This window comes from Dryas octopetala, chromosome 6 (genome assembly GCF_963921425.1).
Source record: "Dryas octopetala chromosome 6, drDryOcto1.1, whole genome shotgun sequence".
Taxonomy (NCBI): domain Eukaryota; kingdom Viridiplantae; phylum Streptophyta; class Magnoliopsida; order Rosales; family Rosaceae; genus Dryas; species Dryas octopetala.
In genome coordinates, this window is record NC_141371.1 from 8,822,063 (window position 1) to 8,834,467 (window position 12,405).

The window sequence follows — 12,405 nt, forward strand, 5'->3', positions numbered from 1 at the left end:
ACTCAATTATTGGAGCTATAAGCCTCCACCTAAAATGTACATGAAATTAATTTGATCACTTGAATTTGAGAGAATGCATATATAGGTAGGTATTATCCAATGGATACGCCGCCTAATCTAAAGCATGGCAATTTAATTTGAACAGTTTGCCCTATAATTAAATTCATATATATGCCAATTTCTTGTACGTACATATATACATGCAGGAGAATGTCAGCTTCCAGCAATGCTTAACCAACCATCGACTCTTTCCAACCACCCCCTTTATTAAGTAATAATTATATATCCATCCAAAGTTATATATGATGACGTTTGAGATGCTATATACCTACCAAATATCATTCAACTAATTTCAAACAATTAATAATATTTCATAATTAATCTTGCAGCTAATTGCATGATTCCTAATATGGCTTTTGGTAACATCATCTTTTATATATATATATATATATATATATTCTTCTCTTTAAAATAAGAGTGAAGAAGTTGGTCTTCCTAGAAAGACAAAGATGAAAATGTAATATATAGCTCTTTATTACAACCATTGATGCCATGTCAATGAGATGAGTACATATATAGTTAGGGAGAGAGAGGCTAGGTAAACCTGCACCAAATATATATGGAATGGAATTTAGGGGTGTGATTTGGATTGGAAAATCCGAATCCGACCGATTTTGATATGAAAATTTTAGTTTTGGAAAGCTCGAATTATATTTGAAATCCGAAGATGCCAAAATTTGAAATTCTGAAAAAAAAAAAAAAAAATTGGATTGGATTGGAATTGAAATGATTTTGTAAATTCCGATCCGATATTTCAAAAATTATGTCAATTTATTTCGTATTTATATTAAATATTATCATTTATTATTTATTTAGTTTTCTACTATATGTTTCAATAATTTATTATTTGTTTCAAACATACACATATACATACATATATATATTAAAAACAGCTAGATGACTAATTATAAATATATGTATATTATAAATATGTGTATCATAATAACATAAATTCTAACAAAAACACCCACATTTTTGTACTTGTAATCACTAATTTTTTTTTTTTGTTTTTATTAGGGGGGAGGGGAAATTGAAGATGAGGCAATTAATTTCATAATTATTCACACACAAAAAAAATTCAAATATGCTCTAAAAAATATTCCGAAAATGTGAAAATTCCGATTTTTTATCCAAACGTTGAAGTGAATCCGACTATTGAAGACATTATCCCCAGCTCACTTATCCCACATCTTACACTTCCGATTATATATAAATCCTAATAAAGTGTCTGGATTTATAGCTTAAGTTCAGGCTTAGGAAGCCGAACTAAACTAAGCCGAGCCAAAAATAAAATAAGATATAAAAAATTAAATTAAATAGAGAAATAAAGATTAGAGGTGCAGGGTTTGTGGGCTGGGCTTGTTTACTTGTTAAGAGTCCGAGAAGAATTCTAAGATAAAGACGAAGACACAATATAATACATATCTGATATCTGATATGTCCCGTTTTATATGGCTTCTTCCGGGTTACGAGCCCCAATTCAAGTAAGCAAAGACGCCGCCAGATATGAACTTATTAATTATACGTGAGCAATGATCGATGAAGCTTCATCCTCGTAAAGCTTCTAGAGGCTGATCCAAGCTTTCTCAATTAAATTAAGAGGATTGTTATCCACTTTCTTTATTAATCTTTTCTTTTATTATTCTTATTTCGTAATATATTATGAAATATTCATTTTTTAGATAATTTATTGAATATTATTTTTGTAAAAAATTAATTAAATAAAAAATTATTTGATCATGTAATTATGATTAAATAAACAAATTATTAATAACAGTTTGATTCACCGTTTATTTATTTGATAATAATTACATAAGTAAACGATTTTCGATTTAAATAATTTTTTGAAAAAAATGATTTTCAATAAATGATTTTAAAAATGAATAGTTCCAATTATAAAAATATACTACGGAATGAGAATAATAAAAAAGAAGATCGGTGATGAAGGTAAATTGAAAAAAGTGAATAGCATTCCCCCTAAACTAATATACTTTGATGTATACTCATAGTCATCCAAAACCAAAACAAATATTCAATCGATGAACTCTTTACTGAATGTATAAGCCAAATTCAGTTTACCCACTAATATATTTTACTTTAGGGCAAAAGACCATTACCCACTAATATACTTCACTCTATCTAATTCTCTTCGGACAGGAATATGGAGCAGTGTGCTCTGCGTCCATGGTCCCATGCAAATGTTGTGTATTTTAAATTGACCCTATTTATTTGTATGTTGAGGGTCTTTTTTTGGTCCATATGATGAGTTGAGTTTCGGCAAATATAACTTTTAGATTTGAGGGACTGACTTTTGAGCATATATAACTTTTAGATTTGAGAGACTGACTTTGATGGGCCGACATGCTTTAACCAAAGTAGCGGGTCAATGGGTTGTCCACCCATCCAAATTAAATATATATATATAATTACAGCGGCTGTTATTCACACATGCATTGTAAATTTGTAACAAATAAAAGTGAGAATAAGATAACATTGTCTGTAATTTTATACATATTCTCATTTTGTGATCATGTACTTCTTAGACAAATTCCGTTTCATTAGATTTCTTACTATTACAACCAAGTGTGTATACACAAAAGATGAGATGCTCAATCATTCATATCTAATTCAATGGTTGGGAAACAAATACCGATGTAAGCTACTTCTTAGGCCACCTTTACTAACGTTGAATGGGAGAGAGAAAAGAAGGGGTTAGAGTAAAGTCGTAAAGATTAGTCATTTTCATTAAGACATGGCTTATTCACACCATTGCTCCATGTGAGATACACTTTTTTTTTACTTTGCTCCCTGAAACTTAAATCCTCTAAGTTTGCCACCTGAACTTTACACAGTTGTTGCAAAAGACCATATGCCGTCAACTCTGTCAATTTTTCCGTTAAAATAGCTGACGTGGCACCTATATGGCATGAGTGAGACCATTTTTTAGTTATGTAAGATCCATGTAAACAAAAAAAAAATAACAAACAATTTTTAAATTAAAAAATAATAAGATCCATGTCAATTTTTTATAATTATTTTTGTTCACATGGATCTTACATAACTAGAAAAGGGTTTCACTCATGCCATATAGGTGCCATGTCAGCTATTTTAACGGAAAATTGACAGAGTTGACGGCATAGGGTCTTTTGCAACAACTGTGTGAAGTTCAGGTGGCAAACTGAGAGGATTTAAGTTTCAGGGGGCAAAGTGAAAAATAGTGTATCTCACAGGGGGCAATAGTGTAAATAAGCCTTAAGACATTTACTAACTGTATATGTAGAATCATAATAAAAGTAGAGGAGTGAGATATTAATAATTATGAATCATAATATAATTTAATTACTAAAATACTCATATATAAAATACATTATATTTTATTCAACTACTCACTTGAGGGCAATTTTGATATGAAGCAATGACATCCAAGTAGTGTGATTCCTCTAAAAATAGAGATGTGATTACTTATTTTAGAGTGAGTTCCACTTACTTTTTGATTCCTAAATATAAATAAACAGATGATTGAAGTGAAATGAAAATGACTCATATTCATTCCACTCACATTTCGTAATAGTAAATATAGGATCAAAGTATAATTCTAGTACTGCAGAGCTATTTTTAATACTCCCTCAATAATAAAAGCTAAAGGTAACAATAAATCTGATCATAAAGAGGCTATATATATAATTTATTTAAATTATTTTGACATTATCATGTAACTTTACAGTTTGGTTAGTGTTTTAAACCCCCACCCTACAAAGAAAAGGTCTGTCATCTGTGAGTAATAAAATGGAGAATTGCTGTTGTTGATGATAGTGATGATATTGATGACAGTGACGATATCTTTTTTTTCAACCCTAGGGCAAGTAACTTACTTATAGAAAACAACAAATTATAACCATGTATAAAGTATCAAATTTTACATTTCTTAACTAATAACTAGGCACAGTAAAAAACTCAAAAGTGATGCACTAATGCACTACGAACAACACTTTAAGGGGAGTGGTTGTATATACAATCGCATCAAGCTTTAAGTTACACCATAAAGGTTTCTAGATGATCACATTTTTTGGTGAAGTTCTAGATGATCATATTGTGGATGAGTTTCATATATATGGGTTTTTAAAAAAGGAGCCATATATGGCGATTCTTGGAGAACTTAAACATCATGCTGGGACCAGTGAGAAACCTATGACTTTTGTGACATAACATTAACTCTTTAGCCCTCCTTTCCTTTATTTCTTGTTTGTCGTACTCTGTTAATTCTAGGAACAACATCTCATGCACATAAAAGACAAGCATAAAAGGACATTAATACCAAAAAGTACTAATTAGCTAACCTACGATAAACTAATTAATTAAAGATATATAGCATCATGATTCTCCCTCAACAAGATATAAACGAAGGAAAGGCACAAAATAATTGAGTCTTATTTTTTCTTCTTGAGAATAAAACAATTGTGTCTTAGAGCGCTTCAACTCAGTAAACGTATCACAAATGAAGTTTCACTTTCTTTCAAATCGATATCTAAAGTATCTATAATTGATTTTGTGCTAAATCTTTTAGTAATTTCCTTTTCATAGTACATAATCAAACAATTCATGATAAAATTATCATGTATTTCTTTTATGAAGTCTAATTTTGACAATATGTATAGTCAAAATTATCATTTGTAATTGTACTCAAAGATGAATGAGTAAGCACAACACAATTATTTTATGAATTAACAAACATATATATCAATCAGTGATCTTATACTTATGAAACAATATTAATACAGATCATAATTATATTTGACAAACTTATGAGTTACTCTGCATTTGAAGCTACAATATACTAAAATTGTTGAAGTTGTATTCTTAACTGCATCTTCTCATATATGATTTGTGGAGTCTTACGGATAAATTGGTCTACCAAATGACAAATTTCACTAATTCTAAAAAATTCATCCCTTTGGCAAGGATCCAAAGCTAAGCTAAGTAACTCTAACTCACGTCGTAATAAAATCAACGGGTATGATGGTGGGTTGAAGTTCATGTTGTAACATAATTAATGTCTATTTGTGTTCGAGTGTCGGGCCTAAAATTTGCATTTTACAAAATGGGGCAGGTTTTCAGAAATTGGTTGGGCCGTGTGCATAGCAGGCCCATTCATCAAAAGGAAATAGACCGGACTTAACAAAAAATTAATGGGTCGTCTATGGAGACAAGCCCAAACAAAGCGACGTGACCAACCCATGGGCCAAAGACAGGATAAAAGCCCAAATTAAAAGCAGCACGGGCCGAGCCCAATTACAAGGATTAGATCAAAGAAGACAAGTCTCACTAGAACAAGGAATCGAAGAATCCTCAAAAGATCAAGAGTCATGACTCTTCAAGATTCTTGCTGGTTACAACATTTTGAAGGATCGTAATTCTTGGCCGAGATCCAAGGCACTCATTAGGGTTTTACCACTATAAATAGAGGCCTTGAGTCACCAAGAACACAACCTTGACCCCCAGAAAAATACTAGAGATCACAAGCATAGGTTGTTTAAGCCGCGGATTAAGGAAACCACGTCCTTCAAATTTGCATTGGGTGTGCCAGTACGTGGCTGCTAGGTCGGGCGTGCCAGTACGTGGCTGCTAGGCTGAGCGTACAAGTGATGATGTTGTGCGAAACTGACTTCCGGTCAGGCGATCGTGGACCGAGGAGGAACACCCCTCGATGGCAAAGGTTCTAATGCCTTGGCTGCAAGGACTTAGGGTAGTGGAGCTGTATTTGGGGTAATGGTGATGTGATGGATGAAAGTGAATGTGCGAGTGATGGGTGCAAAATTAAAATCAAGTAAATAGCAACTAATAAAAGTGAGAATGAGGGTACTCCAAGATTTTGTTACTATGTTATCTTGTTTTGGACTTCCATAGGTTGTTACTGTGTTCTTTTAAGTCTTCTTTTCAATTTCTAAGTGTTTTTGAGAAACTTTTATGGTTTCTCTTAAGAACTTAGGATCAAAACCCTTGTTTTCTTCAATTTTTGTTGGAATTAATATAAGTATGTTGCTTGGATTCGAATAATATTAGTTTAGAATCTAATTTCTTGTTCTTTAAAATTCTGCATAAGTAGGTTTATCACTTTTTTTTTTATTGTTTTTATAGATTAAAGTGATGTTAGATTATGCGTTTTACCGTTCATATTCATATTATTACTATTAATTCCAAAGATTGCTTGAGTTTTGATTTTGTTTTTACAGTTAATTGTTATTTACTTGATTTTAATTTTGCATCCATCACTCGCACATTCACTTTCACCCATCACATCACCATCACCCTAGATACTGCTCCACTACCCTAAGTCTTTGCAGCCAAGACATCAAAACCTTTGCGATTGAGGGTTGTTTCTCCTCAGTCCACAGTCGCCTTACCGGAAGTCAGTTTCACACAACATCATTACTTGTACGCTCGGCCTAGCAGCCGCGTACTGACATGTCCAATACAAATTTGAAAAACGTGGTTTTCTTAATCTGCGGCCTAAACAACATGTGGAGAAGAGATTTTGAGGCAAACATTGAGATAAATTTGGATCATCATCTTGTCTTGATAAGTAAAGCGTATCATCCAACATCATCCAATTTTTCAATAAGTGCTATAGTAGACGAGACAAAACTCGTGGCATAAAAAATTTTAGATTTTCCTTTTTCTTTATCAAACACATATTTGAAAAACTTTTTGTAGAACCGGGTCAAAAGCAGATATTAAAAAAAGTACGAGGGATATATTAACGAATAAGAAAAAACGACAGGGACTTCCTACAAAAATTCCCACCAGATTCGAATTTTCGGACCGTTGAGACCCGTTGCAGACAAGGTAACCGTTAAGGTTCAAAACACGAAGAAACTCCTCTTTTGCTTCAAATCCAAACCTTCCAAAAACAGAGACTGAGAGACAGAGAGTAAACCCCACTCGTCAATGGGTTGTGTTTCATCAAAACTGTTCAGGAACGATCAAAAGGAAGACATCAAATTCAACAATGGCGGCGACTACGTGATCAACCACGTGGTCTCTCTCACTTCAAGCACGTACGGGGCTCTCAATCTGGACAATGAGGAGCCCATCAAAGACTGCGTTGTTGCTGCAGAGACTGCAAGGAGGACCAACAAGCGATCGCCTCCTCGCGAAGATCGTCCAGAGGTCATCAACGCTTGGGAGCTCATGGAGGGTCTCGAAGAAGGAATACCCATTTCGAATTCGGCCAAGAAGAGCCCAAAGTCGCGTGCTTTTCTTCGTGGGTTTGCGGATTTTGATGCCAGGAGTCCGCTGAAGTTGTTGAATCAGATTGGGTCTCCGATGAAGGCGAAGAGATTTGGAGGGAAAGAGAATAAAGGGAGAGCGATTAATGGGTCGGGTTTTAGCCCGAAACCGGTACTGAAACCGAACAGTGGCTCTGAGAATTCTTGTAAGAAGGTGTTGAATCTGAGTCCTGCGGTTAAAGTGTCTCCAATTTCTGAGAGAAGGAAGAGTTTTGGTAGCGATTCTTCGAGAAGGAGGAGTTTCAGTCCCCTGTTTGATCCGGAACTTGTTGCATCTTATGAGAAGGAAATGTCCGCTGAAGAGGAAGAGCAGATCAAGAGGATGGTCCCGCCTTCACCGAAAGCCAGGAAACTGAGGAATGCTTCCCGGGATTCGGAGTCTATTATGAGATTGTTCGAGAAGAAATGCCCTCCGGGTGGCGAAAATGCAGTGGTCATCTACACCACAACATTAAGAGGAATTAGGAAGACTTTTGAGGATTGCAACAATGTGAGGTCTATAATTGAGTCACACCTTGTTCACACGCTGGAGCGCGACATATCTATGGATTCAGGGTTCAAGGAGGAGATAAGGGGGCTAATGGGCACCAAGGAGGTTAGAGTTCCACTTGTATTTGTGAAAGGGAGGCTGATTGGTGGAGCTGATGAGGTGGTGAAGTTGGAAGAGGAAGGGAATCTTGGGATTTTGTTTGATGGGATTCCAAAAGCTCTTGTTGGGTGCCAAGGATGTGCTGGGATGAGGTTTGTGATGTGCATGGAATGCAATGGAAGCTGCAAGGTTTTGGATGAGGAACAGAAGAAGATGGTGAAGTGTGGTGAGTGCAATGAGAATGGTTTGATTCATTGCCCTATTTGTTGTTGCTAATGGTATTGCATTGACACGTTAGATTACCTTTCATCTTGGAGTGGTTTCAGATTTAGGTTTTACTAATCTTTGGTTTTCTGAAAGCAGAAGAACAAGGATTTTAGTTAAAGAAAGCAGCTTTGTTCAGTTTGGGAGTGGGGTTCTAAAGTGGGTTTTAGGCCCCCTTCTATGTATGCTTGTAATTCCGGATTACTTATTAAATTTCTTGGACTAATTTATTTTTTACACTAATGTTTGTCGAAGTAGATGTTCTGCTTTGCTAAGTATGCTTCTTTATTTATTTATGATAAATTACATCAATCATGATTTTGTGCTTCTTTTTATTCTTATATGCCAATTTCTTTTTTTCTTTTTGGCATTTGGGTAGTTGCCTAGAATCGCTAGTCTTATTAGCAACAAGCCATTTCATAGTGTATTGTTAGTATTAGTAGAAGGCATTGTGAAAGAGCAATATGCCAAATGGTACAAAAAATTTCAAGTTATATTGGACAGATATGCAAAAAATTCCAAGCAACATAAAAGTAATAAATAAACCAATATAATCCACTAACCAATATGTAACCAAAATGTTCCTACTAAACCCCAATTACATTAAGATAAATAGGACTCCTAACATGATGAGTGTATCCATCAGTCCAAACTATGCTGCCATACACCTCTCCCATAGAGTATTGTGGATAAAAATCAACTCTGTAAGTAGCCTTTGTTGATCCATCCGAAAAATCCAACACACTAGGATACACATAGGTTTCAACTCCTGGAGGACTAGTAATATAAACTCTATATTGTTTCGGATCGTTTCTTCCACCTTTATAGGTGACTGTTCGATAAACTGCTGTAGGTCCGTACATGCTTCCAACACCAATGGAAGGATAGTTCAAATTGTATGCAGCAACCGGTGGATGTGGGCATAATACAGGATCTCCAACCAACAATTGTAGTTGGTCTTGAGTTTCACCGGTAGAGCACAAAAAACTAACAATGTTGTTTATGTTAAAGTCATACACCAATCCCGGATCAAATGCACGGTCAGGATTCAAGTGCCCAGATCCTAACTCATAGGGTGATGCTTCCCTGTTACCAAACCGGATAGGATTGCCAGTATTATCCTTGGTTCTAACTGCATAAGAAGATAAGTCTTCTTCTTTGAGATATACCAAAAAAATACAACTATTTGTACAACATTTATGTACCACTATGTGGACCTAACCTGTTGTCATCAAGGCGGACTTTATTTCTGCAGGACTCCATTCTCTGTTACGAGCTTTTACAACTGCTGCAACCCCAGATACGTGAGGGCACGCCATTGAAGTACCCGAGTCCAGTCCAAAAGAAAGTGCATCAGCTGCTTGACCTGCACTTGGTGGCCATGCTGCCAAAATATTGTATCCTGGTGCTGTGATGTCAGGCTGTAGCCATGTTAATTTGTTTTAAACACACAATCAAAATCATATATATACAATTCATTAATATTGTTTCTGATTTGGTAAATAAGTAACAAGCTCACTTTGATAATGTCAGGTGTTATAACATTAGGCCCTCTTGATGAAAATGTGGCCATTTGTGGAGCAGGCTGCATACCAAGTTGTGCTCTATTGTTCAAGATTTTAGCAGTTGGATACCTGTAACATATCAAACACTTTGGTTTAAAACATATATAGATCCATAATATATCAAACACTTTGTTGAAAACATATATAGATCAATAATATATCAAACACTTTGTTGAAAACACAGATATATTCATCATACTATTGTGTAATGTGACATGTAAAAGTTAAACCAGATATAAATATGAAATAACCTTGTTGAAGTCACATAATTGTAAAGTCTTCCTCCTTCACCCGCACCAATTTTGGCAGTGGGAACAGCAAAGTCCCATAACTGATCCAGGTCTCCATATTGATCAATGAGAATCATTGCAACAGCTCCACCTTCTTTTACTTCTTTTGATTTCCCTATTTGATCAGCCATGATATCATCACCTTGATCCATGACACAAACCACAATCTTTCCTCTTATATAATCATGATTGAGTGTATTTTTCTTGCAAAAACTGTAAATAACAATTTGTAACCAATTATTAATTTAAGTTATAAACTAGGTGTGCTAACACATACTAAAACTTCTATGAGAGCAGACTAACATACCTTGCTTCCCCATAATTTACCCCATAACGTGCGGCCTCACTTGCTAATATAAGATTATAGTAACCATTTAAATAGTGCATGTTTAATCCAAAACCCTATAGTTCATTATATATCATCAGTAGATCACACAGCAATAAGTCCAAATACTCCTAATAAAATTATAAGACAAATTTTTGAATTTCCTATCATTCTTTTTATGAGTGCTAAATCAAAAAATTACGAACGAATAAGATTGTACCGTTAATTCTTCTCCATCGCCAAGACGAACAAATGAATAAACTTCTCGATCGATTGTACTAGCAGCAACTGTAAGAACCCAAGGGGCAGTGTTAACAACACTACCACTACCGCGTTCTCCATAATTTCCGGCAGAAGCTGAGACAAGAATTCCTCTTCGGAAAGCATGAAGAGATCCAATTGAAAAAGGATCCTTAAAATAAGGTATGGGATTAGTTGCTCCCAATGACATTGAAATAATATCAACATCATCCAAAATTGCATCATCGAAGGCTTTAAGAACATCAGCATAACTACATTGATTATGCCAGCAAGTTTTGTAGACAGCTAGCCTAGCTTGGGGAGCTCCACCTCGAGCAGTATCGGAGCCAAATCCCGGTATATTAAGGCCTCTCACTTCTGCTCCTACAGCTGTTGAAGCTGTATGACTACCATGACCAAAATCATCTCTAGGAGATAATATAGTATCAGAACCAAGAGGACCAATGTCAAGCTCATATCCTTTGTGATAGTAACGAGCTCCAATTATTTTCCTAAACAATAGAAATACACACAATAATGTTATGCCTATTCTTAATCGTAACAAAGCCATAAAATCAACAAACAAAAAGAAAGCTTTTGTTGCTAATTAAAAGTAATTTTTATCTTTTAATTGAAAATGTATAAATTGTTTACTTAAATCCTTATCTACCTGTTACAATTAGCTTTGGTGAATTGTTGTCCAGTAACACATTCTCCTTTCCAATGCTTTGGCACAGGACCTAATCCATCATCACTAAAGCTCTTTGCCTCAGGCCAAACACCTACATACCAATTACAACAGCAATCAATAAAAGTACATAAAAATATGCATATCAGAATTAGAGTCTAACACAATGTCTCAATCATTTAAAATATGTACCTAAAATAGATAAAATTTGGTAAACTAACTTATCATTAATAAATTTAATTAGTATGTACTTACAAATAAAGGAAATAGGAATTGAAGCTTACCACTATCGAAATGACCAACAATCACATCATAGTTTTTGTCTTTCCTATAGCTTTCAAATAGACCTTGACCCCTTTCACCATATATTTTCATAAAGTCCCACGACCTTGTGGTATGAAGAGTATAAATCGTACTTTCAAAAACAGAAATGGTTGAATTATGATCTACAAACCAAACAAAAGGTATGTCTCAATAATTCAACTGCTATTTAAACCAAACCAAAAAAAAAAAAAAAACAAGAAATATGTGCTAGCTTGTCGATTAATATGCATATGTATATCACGTACTTTTTAAGATTTCAGCATGTTCTTGTGTAAGCAGAGCTGAGAAGCCTCTAAAACTCTTAGTGTAATGGTGAACAATTGCCTTTTTGGCTCCATGATGGCTGAAAATGACATAAAATTTTCATTTGAATACTTGTTTTCATGATGTGCATAAAATATATTGAATAATGACTATTTATGTATATTTCGTTTTAAAATTTACCTGCCCACGACTGAAGAAAGCAATTTATGATTATGAGCCTCGACAGTTTTCGAATTTGAATACGAGTGAGACCCCATATAAACAATGTAATGCTGAAAATTAGTCAAAATTGTTTCACTAATTAGTCTCGAAGTCATCACTTTTAAATTAATTAAATTCTTAAAATTAAAAAATATATATCATGAGCGAAAAATAATAAAATGTACCAACCTTGAGATTTGATCCATGAAGTGAAGAAACAGCAGGAGTGGATTGATTAAATCGATTGGACCGGCCATAAGCAGAAAATGAAAAAAGTGAAAAGAAAATGAAAGCAACAGTAAACTTCAT

The 12,405-nt window shown here is 34.5% G+C and overlaps 2 protein-coding genes across 2 annotated transcripts; one reads left to right on the top strand and one right to left on the bottom strand.

Moving 5' to 3' along the window:
- Nucleotides 1-7,005: 7,005 nt before the first annotated feature.
- LOC147282055 (Glutaredoxin family protein) lies at nucleotides 7,006-8,342 on the top strand. The gene has a single exon (XM_086248910.1). The coding sequence runs from the start codon at nucleotides 7,006-7,008 to the stop codon at nucleotides 8,209-8,211; it is 1,206 nt and encodes a 401-aa protein (XP_086105036.1). The 3' UTR covers nucleotides 8,212-8,342.
- Nucleotides 8,343-8,786: 444 nt separating this feature from the next.
- Nucleotides 8,787-12,405, bottom strand: LOC147282056 (subtilisin-like serine-protease S). The gene is made up of 11 exons (XM_086248162.1): nucleotides 12,286-12,405; nucleotides 12,076-12,167; nucleotides 11,877-11,974; nucleotides 11,592-11,753; nucleotides 11,290-11,401; nucleotides 10,600-11,131; nucleotides 10,362-10,456; nucleotides 10,016-10,267; nucleotides 9,719-9,833; nucleotides 9,422-9,620; nucleotides 8,787-9,331 (listed from the first exon to the last, which is right to left on the bottom strand). The coding sequence occupies exons 1-11, from the start codon at nucleotides 12,403-12,405 to the stop codon at nucleotides 8,787-8,789; spliced, it is 2,322 nt and encodes a 773-aa protein (XP_086104288.1).